The sequence below is a fragment of the Delphinus delphis genome, chromosome 16 (genome assembly GCF_949987515.2).
Source record: "Delphinus delphis chromosome 16, mDelDel1.2, whole genome shotgun sequence".
In the NCBI taxonomy this organism is placed as follows: domain Eukaryota; kingdom Metazoa; phylum Chordata; class Mammalia; order Artiodactyla; family Delphinidae; genus Delphinus; species Delphinus delphis.
Window position 1 is genome coordinate 36,378,006 of NC_082698.1, and position 16,191 is coordinate 36,394,196.

At 35.9% G+C, this 16,191-nt stretch overlaps 1 protein-coding gene across 4 annotated transcripts in view; it reads right to left on the bottom strand.

Annotated features, from left to right (window-relative positions):
• KIF20B (kinesin family member 20B) overlaps nucleotides 1–16,079 on the bottom strand; it is a 74,715-nt gene extending 58,636 nt beyond the window's left edge. For 2 of the 4 annotated variants that reach the window (XM_060034499.1, XM_060034496.1), the window contains exons 1-6: nucleotides 13,466–13,953; nucleotides 12,441–12,588; nucleotides 4,154–4,240; nucleotides 3,936–4,052; nucleotides 3,028–3,166; nucleotides 1,943–2,127 (exon numbers count right to left, since the gene is read on the bottom strand). In XM_060034499.1, the coding sequence (XP_059890482.1) occupies nucleotides 1,943–2,127; nucleotides 3,028–3,166; nucleotides 3,936–4,052; nucleotides 4,154–4,240; nucleotides 12,441–12,587 (675 nt within the window). In that variant the 5' untranslated portion in view covers nucleotide 12,588; nucleotides 13,466–13,953. Of the gene's footprint in view, nucleotides 1–1,942; nucleotides 2,128–3,027; nucleotides 3,167–3,935; nucleotides 4,053–4,153; nucleotides 4,241–12,440; nucleotides 12,589–13,465; nucleotides 13,954–16,019 lie in introns of those variants that run through there. The other 2 variants (XM_060034498.1, XM_060034497.1) reach the window with 2 other exon arrangements.
• Between the last annotated feature and the right edge of the window lie 112 nt (nucleotides 16,080–16,191).

Genomic DNA, 16,191 nt, shown 5'->3' on the forward strand with positions numbered 1-16,191 from the left:
TTAATTACCTATCCAAGTAAGCCACCTGCCTTTCATCTACTCAATTCAACGACCTCTATTAATTTCCTTCCTAGTGAAATAATACATCCTAATAATAGGAAATCTGGGAAACCACAGAAAATATTAAAAAGAATATCATCATATATAATCACTGCCACTCAGAGGCAATTATTAGTAAAATTTCAATATATTCCCTTCTATATTTTTCCCTACACTTATTCCATTGTAAGCTTTTTCTCTCTATAATTAAAAATTATTTGTAAACATTTGGTGGCTGCCTAACTGAAGAGATGTGATGTGAAATGACTTAACTAAATAATACTAAGATAAACATCTTAATATATTATTTTTTTCTTCTGTAATTTAATTGTTCCCTTAGGTCATATACCTAAATCTGAATTGGTGGATGAAAATATGAACTTATTTTAAAGTTCTCACTCTTAGTATAGTATTGCCAAATTGCTTTGGAGAGACACATTTTACAATCAATATATGAAAGTGAAAGTGTGTATTTCACATCATACACCTGAAACTTCTATAATATTGTACATCGACTATATCTCAATAAAAAGAACTTTTAAAAAAGTGCATATCTCAAGTTTTTAAAATTTTAATAATTTCATAGGCAAAATAACATTTTGTTTTAACCAGGTAACTTGTTAGGGGAAGTTTTTCTCATTATTAATGACTTTAATTTCCTCTATGAATTATCCATGCAATTATCCACCAATCTCCATAAATTTTGTTAAAATACTCACAATTTTACTTGCAGAGACCATAATCATGGATTCTGAACTTTGCTCTCCACTGAGCAACAATATTTTATTACCTTGAAACACTGATTTCTAAATTACTTTAAGAAGAAAATCCCCATCAGTGTTTTGAATATATTTATAAAGACTGTTAATAGTTTTTAACAATTTTAAATAGATAAAATAAATGTCTGAAAGCATAACACAAAATCCACAAGGCAAAGAAGGAATAAATAGACAAGTATACTTTATAAAAAAAAATTTATTAAATAAAAAACTATTAAAAAGAAGAAAGAAAAGAGGAAAAAACATAACCTAACAGATAAGACACATGAATTAAGGTAGTAAAAGATTTACGACATGTTAAATGAAAGAGCAAGTTACAGAATGTCTGTATAATAAAATCTCATTTTTGTTAAAAAAAAAAAAAAGACCAGGGCTTCCCTGGTGGCGCAGTGGTTGAGAGTCCGCCTGCCGATGCAGCGGACGCAGGTTCGTGCCCCGGTCCAGGAGGATCCCACATGCCGCAGAACAGCTGGGCCCGTGAGCCATGGCCGCTGGGCCTATGCGTCCGGAGCCTGTGCTCCGCAACGGGAGAGGCCATGACAGTGAGAGGCCTGCGTACCGCAAAAAAAAAAAAAAAAAAGACCATATCGTACATATAGAGAAAAAGATATGAAGATATATGCAACTATATATGACTATGTTTCTGTGTGTATATATAGACACATACAGAAAGCTCTGTACATAGATTTTTTTGTGTGTACAGAGAGAAAAAGATCAAAAAGGATATGTTCATATCTGCTAATATTGGTTTTCTCTTCAGGAATGGAATTATAGGAAATTTTCACTTTTATTTTTCACATTCTCTTGTTTAGCTTTTGTGTATACATATTACTTTTACAATTAAAAAAAGAATTTTTAAAAATCATTATATAGAAAGTTGCTGTTTCTACAGCAACCAAAAAAGATTTAAGAACCATTTACATTTGTATTGTTTAAACATTTCTGCTGTTTGTACAGTATGAAATAAGAAGAGATGACTTCAAAAAAGCTTTTAATACTTTTCTCAAAAAGAAAAGACAATAGCCACAAGCACCACAAAACAGTCCAATATAGGCTGAAACAAACTAAAGAGCTACTAAAAGGTCAGGATTATGTATATTTTACATACTAAAATACTCCCATACCTCTTTAATTTGTCGAAGCAATGCACTTTTGCTAGCTACTTCTTCTTTCTCTTGGTCTGGTGATAAACGTAAGTATTCTCTGGACCTATGTGGTTTAAGGGTCATCTTTGTACACAGTCTTTCCTGAAGACTATCAAATAATACATTCAAAGTTCGAGGTAGAATGCCAATATTTTCTTCTGTGCCTATGAAAAGAATTTTTGTTTTATACTCTCTTAGAAAAAAACATTCTTGAACTACCAAGTCTCCTTTTATACCACTAACAGGCAAGAGTAAAAAGCTGAGACAAGAGTGAGAGAAGTTGAAGGATTACTTGGTTTTCCATCATTTTGGTCTTAACTGTATAATTGACATTTTATCAACTATTATTCTGATGCAAAACCTGAAATTTTACATTCAGATCAGGCTTTAAGATTGGCTATCATTCATTATCACAAAGTATAAAAGTAAAATAAAATATAAAGTGTTTCCCTGGTTATCCATGCTTAATTCCCTATGTCACATCAATCCTTTTTCTAAGGGTTTTTTTTAAATTAATTATTTATTTTTGGTTGCGTCAGGTCTTTGTTGCTACACACGGGCTTTCTCTAGTTGCAACAAGCGGGGGCTACTCTTCGTTGTGGTGCATGGGCTTCTCATTGCAGTGGCTTCTCTTGCTGCAGAGCATGGGCTCTAGGTGCGTGGGCTTCCGTAGTTGTGGCACACAGGCTCAGTAGTTGTGGCTCACGGGCTCTAGAGCGCAGCCTCAGTAGTTGTGGCGCACAGGCTTAGCTGCTTCGTGGCATGTGGGATCTTCCCAGACCAGGGCTCGAACCCGTGTCCCCTGCGTTGGCAGGCGGATTCTTAACCACTGCACCACCAGGGAAGCCCCCTTCTGAGTTTTTATCATCATGTAATTCTCTACATATGGGTAAAGTAGTCGATCTGAATTAAAAGCCATTGGCAATACACATTCAATATGCTATTACTATTAAAAATGGAGCAAATATGCTAGGCAATGGAAACATAACTATAAGAAGTATTATGAAAATGAGTACATTATTAGTGCCTCTTTCTTCCTTTCTAGCAAAAATAAAACTATTTACCTTGAAATGTGTAAGTTTTTCCTGAATTGGTTAGCCCATAAGTAAAAATCAGCCGACTTTGTCCTTTCAAGAGGTCTTTAACTGGCTGTAGAATGCAACCCTGGAAGAATTCCTTCTGTGTAGTTTCTGGGCCAAAAACCTAAACAAGCATTTTTTAAAAAAAATCTTTTTAGAATGTTCAAGTTAATATCCACAATGAGTTCTACCCTTTCATGTTTTTAATATTTAAAAGATTTGTCCTACAAGATTCATTCTTAAAAGTTGCCATATTCCCAATTCCCACAAATACACCTGCTAGTTTAACTACTTTCAAAAAGCTTTCAAGATAGAAATCTGACCCAACCAATAACTCTTTTTTTTTTTTTTTTTGGCTGTGTTGGATCTTTGTTTCTATGCGAGGGCTTTCTCCAGTTGTGGCAAGCGGGGGCCACTCTTCATCGCGGTGCACGGGCCTTTCACTGTCACTTCCTCTCTTGTCGCGGAGCACAGGCTCCAGACACGCAGGCTCAGTAGTTGTGGCTCACGGGCCCAGCTGCTCCGCGGCAAAGTGGGATCCTCCCAGACCAGAGCTCGAACCTGTGTCCCCTGCATTGGCAGGCAGATTCTCAACCACTGCGCCACCAGGGAAGCCCCCAACCAATAACTTTTCATCTAGATTTTGAAAAGGATACTTCCCTCCACCAAAAAAAGATTGCAAGAACTCTACAAAGATTTTCTCACTTCCAATTATATATTTACACACCTGAAATTTGAGTCCTACCATTGAGAAAAAAATACCAGTACCTAAGATCTAAGTTTCATGAGCACAAGCTGTATATAGTTCATTATATATAATTAGGTAGCAATTTAGCCTAAGCCAAGTTTCTTTTCCTGAAAAGAAAAATCTTCCATTTCACATGGGTACCTACCTTGGAAAAACTGAATGTCTGTGCCATCTGCCCAGAGCTTTTCTCACTTAATCGACCAAGGATACTTTGAGGATCCTTCAGCACAATGGTCTGTGAATCCAGAATATACACACAGCCCTAGAACACAAATAAATAAATAAAAACTAACAATAAGTAAATTAAAACAATGGTATTTTGCCCATTTAATGGAAGTAAAACATATTAAATTCAACACAAACCTCAGACTCATGTTCTTTTTCTGACTGTGTCAATGGTCTTACTCGAAGACAAACCTGGAGATAATCTTTGGATTCCAAACTGTTTGCCTTAAAAGGAGAAAATATTTTAAAAATAAAAAATATGGCTTTTCAGAGATCATCTTTCTTTAAAGTGGTTGATTGCTATAAAACAATCTGAGATTATACAAAACCTCTAAGCAAACAGTGACTCTTCTGTTTTTAACCACTTTATATGTTTAAAGAAAAATAAATCTGTTTTTAAAAAAACAAAAATACCACAAAAGACTCAATTTCCTCTGTCTTCTATATTTATACTTGACGTTTACAATATGCTTCTTTGCCATAAGATCCTAACCTTTAAAACCAATACAAATAACAAGGCTCTAAGTCACTAAAACACAGAAATGTAGAATAAATCACAAGTAACCAGAATAGTCTATTAACCCAAATGCTCAATTGCATCACACACTTAGAATTTTTTTTGCTGTATGGCATTCTCTTTACTGCTTCCTTTGAGGAAGAAATGAGCTTAGTTCATTTTTTAAAAAATAATTTTAAATGTTTTAATTTTTTTTTTAAAAAAAGGAAACAATGACTTGAAAAACACAACTCAGCAAACAAGACACAAGAACTAGACGATTTGAATAACCCTGTATCTATTAAAGAAATTAAATTTACATTCAAACAAAATAATCCCACAAAAAAACTCCAAACCCTGGTAATTCATTGGTAAATTCTCTCAAACATTTAAGGATATAATCACACAAATTAAAGACAAACTCTTTAAGAAAATAAAGGAAGAGAGAGCACTTTTCAACGAATTTTGAGTTTGCCATAACCTGGTCACCACAACCTGACAAAGATACCCTCAGAAAAAAATTACAAAACAATATCCTTAATTAAGATAGAGGGATGGGCTTCCCTGGTGGTGCAGTGGTTGAGAGACCGCCTGCCGAAGCAGGGGACACGGGTTCGTGCCCCGGTCCGGGAGGATCCCACATGCTGCGGAGCGGCTGGGCCCGTGAGCCATGGCCGCTGAGCCTGCGCGTCCAGAGCCTGTGCTCCGCAACGGGAGAGGCCACAGCAGTGAGACGCCCGCGTACCGGAAAAAAAAAAAAAAAAAAAAAAAAGTAGAGGTAAAATGTTCTCCAAAGTGGTTGTACCATCTTCTATTCCTACAAGCAATGGATGAACATTCTAGTTGCTCTGCATGCTCACCAATGGGTGGTGTGGCCAGTCTTCTTCATTATAGCCATTCTAGTGGGTGTGAGGGTGGTATCTGATTGTGGTTTTAATTTATGCCTTTCCCTTTTGACTAATGATGTTGAGCACCTTTTCAGGTGCATATTGACCCTACGAATATCTTCTTTTGTGAAGTGTCTGTTCAAATCTTTTGTCCATTTTTATTAGACTGTTTGTTTTCTTCTTATTAACGTGTAATTGTTTTAAATATATTCTGGATAAAAGTTCTCTGTCAGAATAAAAAAGAGGCAAAAATCCCCTAACAAAAATATTAGCTAATATGTAAAACAGGATAGTACATCCTAACAAAAAATGGTTTATCCCAGAAAAGCAAGGTCAGTTTAGCATTCAAAAATCAATTAGGGTACATAAAAACATTAAAAGAATGAGAAGAAACTTTTATCTCTAATAGATGCAAAAAAGTGCATTTGAATGATGACTTGAATGTGATATATGAATTCAACATCCATTCATAATAAGAATTCTTAGCAAACTGGAATAGAAGGGAACTTCCTTAGCCTGATAAAGAGCATTTATAAGATACCTATAGTTAACATCATACTTAATGATGAAAGACTGAATCAAAGATGAGTAGCAAGATGAGTAACAACCCAGGGATTTCTGCTCTCACTTCTATTCAACACGGTACTAGAGGTTCTAGAGGTTTTAGCCAATGTAATCAGGTGAAAGGAGGTGGAGGAAGAGGAGGAAGGGCGGGGGAAGAGAGAGAAAGGGAAGAGGAGGAGGAAAAGGAAAAAAAAGGAAAAGCATCCAGAATGGCAAGGTAGAAATAAAATCATCTTTATTCACAGACAACATGAACATACAGAAATCTGACATCTTCAAAAAAGTTACTAGAACGATTAAATGAGTTTAGCAACGTAGCATAATAGGAGATCAAAATGCAAAAATCAATTGTTTTTCTACATGCTGGCAAGAAATAGAAGTTGATTTTAAAGAGCGATACCATTTAGGATAACCTCAAAAATTATGAACTACTTAGAGAAAAATCTTACAAAAGATATGAAACACCTATATACTGAAAACTAAAAAACAGTGCTCAGAGAAAGTAAAGGAGACCAAAATAAATGGAGATACACCTTGTTCATTATTTGGTAGACTCAATGTTGTTAATATGTCAATTCTTCCAAAACTGATCTACAGATTCAATGGAATTGCAATCAAAACCACAGGAGGCTTTTTTTTTTTTTTTGGAAGAAATTTAAAAGCTCATTTAAAAACTCACAGAGAAATACAAAGTACCTAGGACAGTCAAAACAACTCTGAAAAAGAAGAAATTTGGTAGGCTAACACTACCACCTGATTTCAACACTTATTTTAAAGCTACAGTAATCAAAACAGTGGGGTACTGGCAGCCAGACAAAAAGATCAATGAAACAGAATACATAGAGTATTCAAAAATAAACCTCCACATACAAGGGCATTTAATTTATGACAAAGGTGCAAAGGAAATACAGTACAGAAAGGATAGTTTTTTCAATAAATTGTGCTAGAACAACTGGATATCTATATGCAATAAAAAATAGGAATTTGAATATATACCTCACATTATACAAAAAATTGATTCCAAATGGATCATAGACCTAAATATAAAATTAAAACTGTAAAACTTCTGAAAGAAAACACAGAAGAAAATCTTTGTGGCCTTGAGTTAGGTAAAGATTTCTTAGATACGCCACAAACAGCACAATAGTAACAGAACAAACTGGTAAAATGGACTTCATCAAAATTAAAAACTTCTCTTCCAAAAACACTTAAGGGATGAAAAGACAAGCCATAGAGGAAATGTTTGCAAAGGACATATCTGATAGATAGATGTATCTGGAAAACATAAAGAACACTTAAGAGTCAATAAGAAAACAATCCAATTTTATTTAATGGGCAAAAGATTTAAATTGACATTTCTCCAAAGATATACAAAAGGCAAATAACCACATGAAAACATATTCAACATCTTTAGACATTAGGTAAATGCAAATATCAATTTGATACCAATACACACCTATTAGAATGACTAAAAATAAAAAGATGACCCGTAGTAGCCAGCATAAAACTGAAAGAATAAAGTTGGAGGACCGACAATACCCAACTTCAAGACATGTTATAAAGCTACAGTAATCAAGATAGTGTAGCACCGGCAAAAGAACAGAAGCAATGGAACAGAAGAGAGCCTAGGAATAGATCCACATGAATACAGACAACTGATGTTTGACAAAGAAGCAAAGGCAATACAATGGAGCAGACAGTCTCTTCAACAAATGGTGCTGGAACAACTGGACATCCATATGCAAAAAAATTAACCTAGACATAGACTTTACACCTTTCACAAAAATAACTTAAAATATCTGGATGACCTTGGCTTTGGCAATGACTTTTGTGATTCAATGCCAAAGAAATGATCTATGAAAGGAATAATTGATAAGTTGGGCTTTGTTAAAATTAAAGTTTTCTGCTTTGTGAAAGACATAGTAAAGAGAATGAAAAGACTGGGAGAAAATATGTGCAAAAATATACATCAAATAAAGGACTATTACCAAAATATACAAAGAACTCTTAAAATTCAACAGTGAGAACACAAACTGATTAAAATGGGCCAAAGACCTTACCAGACACCTTGCCAAATAAGATATACAGAGGAAAAATAGCATATAAAAAGATGTTCCACACTGTATGTCATCAGGAAAATGCAAATTAAAAAGAGGTGTCACTACCCACCTATCAGAATGGCCAAAATCTGAACACTGACAACACCAAATGCTGTTGAGGATATGCATCAACAAGAACTCTCATTCACTGCTGGTGGGAATGCAAAATGTTACACCAATTTTGGAAGATAGTTAGGCAATTTCCTACAAAATTAAACATATTGGTACCATACACTCCAGCAATCACGTTCCTTGGTACTTAACCAAAGGAACTGAAAACTTAACATCCACACAAAATCTGCACATGAATGCTCATAACAACTTTATTCACAGTTCCCAAAACGTGGAAGCAACCAAGATGCCCTTCAATAGGTGAATGAATGACCACATGAAAACATATTCAACATCTTTAGACATAAGGTAAATGCAAATATCTATCTGATACCAATACATAAAAATATCCATACAATGGATACAGTACATCCATACAATGGAATATAGTTTAGAAATAAAGCAAATGAACCATCAAGCCATGACAAGACATGGAGGATGCCACGACAAGACGTTAGGTGCCTATTGCTAACTGAAAGAAGCCAATCTGAAATAGCTACTGTATAATCCCAGCTATATGATACTCTGGAAAAGGCGACAATTTGGAGACAGTTAAAAGATCAGTGGTTACTGGGGGTGGGGGAGAGACAAACAGGTGAAACACATGAATTTTAGGGCAGTGAAAATACACTGTATGATACCATAATGATGGCTACCTGTCATCACGTTTGTTCAGACCTACAGAATGTACAACACCAAGAGTGAACCACAATGTAACTATACAGCAAGGACTCTGGGTGATTATCATGTGTCAAGAGTAGATTCATCAGTTGTAACAAATGCACCACTTTGGTAGGAGATGTTAATAATGAGGGAAGCTATATGGGGGTCAAGGGTATATGGAAAATCACTGTACCTTCTGCTCATTTTTGTTGTAAACATAAAACTGTTCTAAAAAATAGTCTGTTTAAAAACAAATAAGTAAATAAATAGATTGACGACACCAAGTGTTGGTGAAGATGTGGAGAAACTCAACTCTCCTACACTGCTGCTGAGAATATAAAATGCTATTATCACTTGGGAAAAGTTTGGTAGTTTCTTAAAAATGATCCAGCCATTCCAATCCTAGGTATTTATCCAAGGGGAAAAAAATAAAGGAAATATATGTCCATATAAAGATTTGTACACAAAAGTTCCTAGAAGCTTTGTAATAGCCAGAAACTATAAACACAAATGTCCCTCAGCAAGTGAACGGATAAACGGATAAATGAATTGTGGCATATCTAAACAATGGACAATAAAAAGGAATTACCTATTGATACACACAACATGCATAAAACTCAAAATAATTATGCTTAGTAAGAAAAGAGTACATACTTTATGACTACATTTCTATAAAGCTCTAGAAGTACAAACTAATGTTTGATCAGCCGTTACTTGGAGGTGTGATGGGAGGGAGGGATTACAAGGAGGCACAAAGAAACTTTCAGGAGTAATGGAAATATTCACTATTCTTGACTGTAGTGACATTCTCACAAGCATATGCATTATGTCAAAACTTGTCAAAGACTATACTTCAAATATGTACAGCTTATTGTATCTTAATTTTACTTCAATAAAGCTGTTAAAAATATAATTTACAATAGCATCAAATGCCATGAAATGCTTAAGAATATATTTAACAAAAGATATTGAAGGCCTTCAACAAAAGAAGTATAAAACATTGCTAAAACCTTAGAGACCTAAATAAATTGAGAAATATACCACAATCATGAATTAAAACTCTCCAATATTACTAAAATAGCAATTCTCTCCAAATTGATTCTAGATTCAATGCAATCCCAGTCAAAAATCCCAGTAGGCTGTTTTGTTGAAACTGGTAAGTCAATTCTAAAATTTATGAATATATTTACAAAGAACCTAGAAAAGGCAAAATATTCCTAAAAAAGAGAAGCAAATCTAGAGAATTCATACTATCTGATTTCACGTATTATTATAAACCTACAGAAATAGACAGTGAGGTATAGGCATAAGGATAAGCAAATAGGTCAATGAAAGAGAATAATCCAGAAATAGATCCACACATAGATACCCAGCCATTTGATTATCAATAAAGACACCAAAACAATTTAATGGGGAAAAGAAAGTCTTTTCAACACATAATGTTAAAGTAACTAGATAAATGGAGGTTAAAAAAAAAAAAATCAACAAACCAATCAACCTGTATCCCTACATCAACTATACATAAAAACTAATTCAAGATGGATAACAAATATCACCATTAAAACAAAAGCTCTAACCATTTCTAGAAGAAAATGTTTTAAAAAACCTTCACCACCTTGGGCAAAGATTTCTTAGGACTTACAAAAGAAATCACCGTAAAAGAAAAAAAAGTTAAATTAGACTTCTTTAAAATTAAAAACCTCTATTAATCAAGACACTATTGATCTGATAAAGGATATGTATCTACAATGCATGAAGAACTCTCACAAATCAGTAATAAGACAAACAACCTATTTTTTTAAGTAGGGAAATTATTTGAAGAGACATTTTACAAGAGAAGGTATAGGAAGAGCCAAGAAATACTTGAAAAAGTGCTCATTTCGGGAAATGCAGACTAGAACCACAACAAGGTACTACTACACACTCATAAAATTACCAAGTGTTGGCAAAGAGGTGCAAGAACTGGAACCTGCATACATTGCTGGTGCTGGTACAGTCACTTTGGAAAACAGTTTCAGTTTTCTTATGAAGTTAAATATGCACTTACCATGTGACCCACAATTACTCCTAAGTATCGACCCAAGAGAAATGAAAACAAAACATAAGTTCACAGAGAGGCTTGCACATAAACATTCAGAGAAGCATTATTTATAATGGCCCCAAAATGGAAATCACTCTTATGTCCATCAAACTGTAAATGGATATGTGGCATATCTGCACAACGAACTACTATTCAGCAATAAAAAGTAACAAATTACTGACACATGATGCGTGATGGATCTCAAAAACAACATGCTAAGTAGGGATCAGCAAATTTTTTGTGTGTAAAGAAATAACACTTAATATTTTTAGGCTCTACAGGGTCTACAGACTGTCACAACTACTCAACTCTGCCACTCTGTTGCGAAAGCAGACCTAGAAAATAAGTAAACCAATGAATATGACTCGTGATATTTGATTTTTACGTCATGAAACGTGATTTTTCTTTTGATTTTTTTTCTTCAACCATTTAAAAATATAAAAACCATTCTTAGCTTGTAAGCAATACAAAAACAGGAACTATAAAACCAGGCCATTATTTACCAACCCTTGTATTATGTGAAGGAAGGCACACACAAAAGTCTAGTAATGTATAATTCCATTTATACACCAAGAGGCATTTATCCCTTCCTCTCTTCTTTATCTATGATTAAATGAGCTAAAGTAGAAGAGCCTAGCACATGATGGGTATTAAATAATTATTATCCTTTTATATATGTTCCCTATACTCCTCTTTCCCCCTCCATCTTTCTTTATAAAATGGGTTAGTCCATCTCTCTAAGGCATCGAAATTACTAATCTAATCTGTAATAAATAGAATATAAATGGATTGAAAGTAAATGTATAAGAAAAAGTCTATAAACACAGCAAACATAGTGACAGTAGGTAGAGTAGTAGAAAGACTTATTTCTTAAACACTACTAAGTTAATTTTTTTTAATCTGCATTATTTTTTAAACTAAGGCCTGCAGTTCCTAGGGGCATAGTGGAATATTTTACATTTCTGAGGGAACCACAGCAGTACTTGACACATGTTGAACACCACGAACTATTAGCTTGAAGAAGTTCAGTTTCAACCTTAGATCACACTATTTCTTTTGATGATGTCATATCTTAGTGAAGCTGGATTTTCCAGTGGTGGTTGTGATAGAAAGCAAGTACGACCCCAAAACAATGAAGAACAGGAAATGCAGGTGGCAGTGTCTAATCTGATTCCAAAGCTTGAGAAGTTGTGCAGCACCCCAAATGCACACATTGCCCATTAGTAAGTAACCGTGGTTATTGAAAACTAATATTTAAAAACTTCATAAGTTATTTTTTTCTCAAATGGCTACTAAGTCAGGGCATAAATAGTCATTAAGATGTCTGCACCTACTACGTGAAAAGGAACTGTTATGTATTTAGGGCACCATGAAAAAATTGCTGAGATAGAAGTTTGCCTTAAACCTACAAAGTTTGGAAAGCTCTGCTCTAGTTGTACCTGTCCACAAGTGTGTGTGTGTGTGTGTGTGTGTGCCCATTTGCTCTCAATCATGATAATCAACATAATACTTTTCTTGTACTTACCTCAGTGTTTGAAGCAACTAAGGAAAATTCACGAGAGAGGTCAAGCTTAATGCCATCAAAATTTATTTCCGAAGGCCTCGCAACTGGGTCAGCACTGAAAACATAAGATGGTCTAGGCACCCCATCTTGATTTACATTAGATTCCATTCTGCAAGAATAACAGTAACTTCCTTAGATAACCTTAATAAATCATATATCCATAGTTTATAAAGTCTGTGAGTCCAGCCCACTACTTCTTGCCATGTAACTACATTTCCAAAAGGAAAACTTTAGACTATTTCATCTATAACATGATGACCCATGGAAAGGAAAAAAGACAATTATTTACAGATTTTAAATCAAATAATAGTGGATACAGCCTACCACTACTATTCATGTGCTGCAACCTATGGGGAGATTCAGCCAAAGAGATTTCATGAGTAAAGGTAACCCATAAAATAAGAGAGTATAAAACACTCAGACTCTGCCTGAAATCCTCTCAGAAATCAAACAGTAAGGGCGGAGTAAATTATAACCTTGTGTTATTTTAGTTATTTAGTGTCTTCTGAAGAATGTTACTTACAGACTTTGTAATGTTTTAGCAATTAGGAGTCGGTAATCTGGACAATTACTTTCAACTGAATTCTTCCACATAATGCAAGTAAAAAGTGAAATAACGTATGTGAACATATTCAAAACAGTACCTGATACATCACAGGTCTTAAAAATTAAGGCGAACATGGAATAATGCATCAGTAAACTATTACAACTAAATTAAACATCAAGTCACTAAATTTAAAGGTAAACTTAGGGGTAATCTTCACTGATAAAATATTAACATTAAAATATTTACTGAAAATCTACTAGGCGAACAATACCAGGGAGAAATGGAGAGAGCACTCTATTCTTTGAATATTATGAAATATTCAGAACAGTGACTGCCCACTAGAGTTCCTGGTTCAAGAAGGTAGTTAGTAATGGGCAACCATGGGGGTTAAATAAATAAGCCAAAGATGGCCCCTGTATACTGGCCCTGCATTGTTTACTTCTTCACAGCAGGCCAAGATCATTCGTTCAAAAACCCACTGAGGGGCTTTCCTGGTGGCGCAGTGGTTGAAAGTCCACCTGCTGATGCAGGGGACACGGGTTCGTGCCCCGGTCCGGGAAGAGAGAGGCCACAACAGTGAGAGGCCCACGTACTGCAAAAAAAAAAAAAAAACCCACTGAGGTGTCAAACTCAAATTTTTACACATCTGTTTGCTTTACATATAGCCAAAATAAGCTCATTTTTAGCCATTTAGAGCCCAACTGGTTCCCACATCCCATGAAACTGCACCCAACCATCTGCTAGCCACAGATAAAAGCCAGGACTATAAGACCCCAAGCCACTGCTACCCTTTGGAGGTCTCTGACATAGTGACTCCCTACTGTGCTGCTGAGCAATATATCACTTACAGAGAGCTCCCTCTCCTATTACCCCCACCCCTCCCCAATTCCCCTCTTCCCCTTCTAGGTGACTGGCCCTTCACTCTAGTCTCTGGAAAGTCTCATGCTGTGGGCAACTTGCCAAGCACGCAAAGTGCCTGTCAAAGTGCTACCCCAGTAAAGCTCCTCATACGTTACTGCCACCTTGCGGTGTATCTTTTTCCTTGATCAGTCCTGAAACCCCCAAATTCAATACAACAGGGCTGTTTTTGGTTTTGTTTTTCCTAAATTGCAAAAAGAGTTAAAGAAATTACACATTTACCTTCAACAAAACCCAGCAAACTACAAGATCACCAATCATACAATTAAGTAAGTTTAATATCTTTATTGCTTTTTTTATTGTATAATCAGTGATGTAATCAAAATGAGAAAATTACTTAAATGCAGTTTGATAGAGTATTTCAAATATGCAATTTATGGGTGAAAATTAAGAAAAAAAGTATCTGATAGAATAAAAAATAAACACTGATCTAGAATATGGGAGGAAAGTGTGCAAAAATATGAAAGTACTGGCTTGACATTTCATAACTCAAATTTCATAGAAATGCCCAAGAAACTGGAAGGTAAGCTTCAATCTTTGCTTTCAATTAATTTTTGGTTAAAAAAAAACATATTGATAAATCTTTTATGAAATTACTAAGTTAAAAAGAATATTGTACCTCCTTAAAAAAGTAAGGTTACAGTAGTTTGTACGTGCTCATATGTTCAGTTTTCAATGAATAAACTTCCTCTTAACAATTATAAAATTAATGAGATGTACTATCACTTCCTGTACTTTTAGTTAACTTCTACTTATGTGTGGCCTCCCTAACTAGACTAGAAACTTCTTGAGGGCAAGGACCTTGTCTTATACTACTCTGTATCCCCTACAACAAATTCAGAGATTTATGTAGTGATAAAAACTCCCTGTATAGTGGCTTAATAATAATAAATAAAATCCTCTCTGCAAAAAAAAAAAAAAAAATTGGTCTTACTCTTTTCTGATATTATCTTTAGCAACAGCAAGGTTCAAGACCTCATTTCTCATTTAGGAAGGCTGTTCCCACGACTGAGAAACAGCATCTTTTATCTTCTCTCCAGTGAGATTTCATGGTTGAAGACTGATGAAAAATAAAATCTGCTACTGAATGACGTTTCTGAATGTCATCCACAAAATATAGTCTCAAAAAAAGTCTTCACAACTGATGAGTCCTTTATATTATTTTGCAAGCTGAAGTCTCAGGTCTTGGATATCTAATAAAAAGTACACACTGTTATGCTGCTTCGGGGTGAACATGCTACCTTGTTTTAAGAACAAAAACAAACCTGAGTTTGATCACCTTGGGGATTAAAAACAAGCTAACCTATAAGGCATGACCTTTTGTCAATTAGTCCATCAGTAAGGAATATTAAAGAACTGCACCAGGCAGGAATCACTGAGCCAAAAAGTAGAACGAGATGGGGGAAACCTCCCAAACTGGGCGATGACAGCACTCACTGCGCTCGTCACACACACCCCCTTCCGCTTAGCACTGCAAAGCTCAAGAAGGGCGAGCCCTGGGCACCGGCAGCAGCCTGTTAATAACTGCACAGACGGCCACCACAGGGCCCCCATCCCTTCCAAATAACAGCACGTCACTTGCCGAGCAAACTGCTCACCTTAGGGATTCAGGACACCAGATTTGGCAATGGACGCCTGATCCTCAACACTAACAGCAGCAACAATAATAAAAATATTAATGATTGCAAATACTTAGTGCCTACTATACACCGGCACTTTCTAACAGGTTTACATATTATCATTTTATCTTCATAAGAGCCCGAAGAGGTAGGTTCTATTATTACCCCCTCTTACAGATGAGGAAACTGGCCCAGAAAGATTAAAGACGTTGCCTTGCGTCACACAGCCAATAAGCGGCGGAGACCAGATTTAAACCTTAACACGAGTACAACGGCTCAACCCCCCACAGAAGCGCACCCGGTGGCCCAGGCGTCTTCATTGCTCCGCAACCCAGCTCCTGAGAGTAACCTCAGGGATGTCCCGAGCCCCGTCGGAAGGTGCTCACACTGCCTGAGACCTTTCCTCACCTCACCTGGTAGGTGAGCAGTCCCCCACCTCCTTCCGCGTACCCTCACCTGCAAACGTTGCCCCGCCGGCCCAACCTGGGAGCAGCGCCGAGTTATTTTCGTTTTCAAATTCAAACGGAACGCTGGGAGTGGGCGGAGCTTCCGGAACGACGCCCCGGAGCGCAGCCGGCTAGAGCTGTGGGCTTCCCTCCCACCCGCTCCCGGGACAAGCTTTCAAATT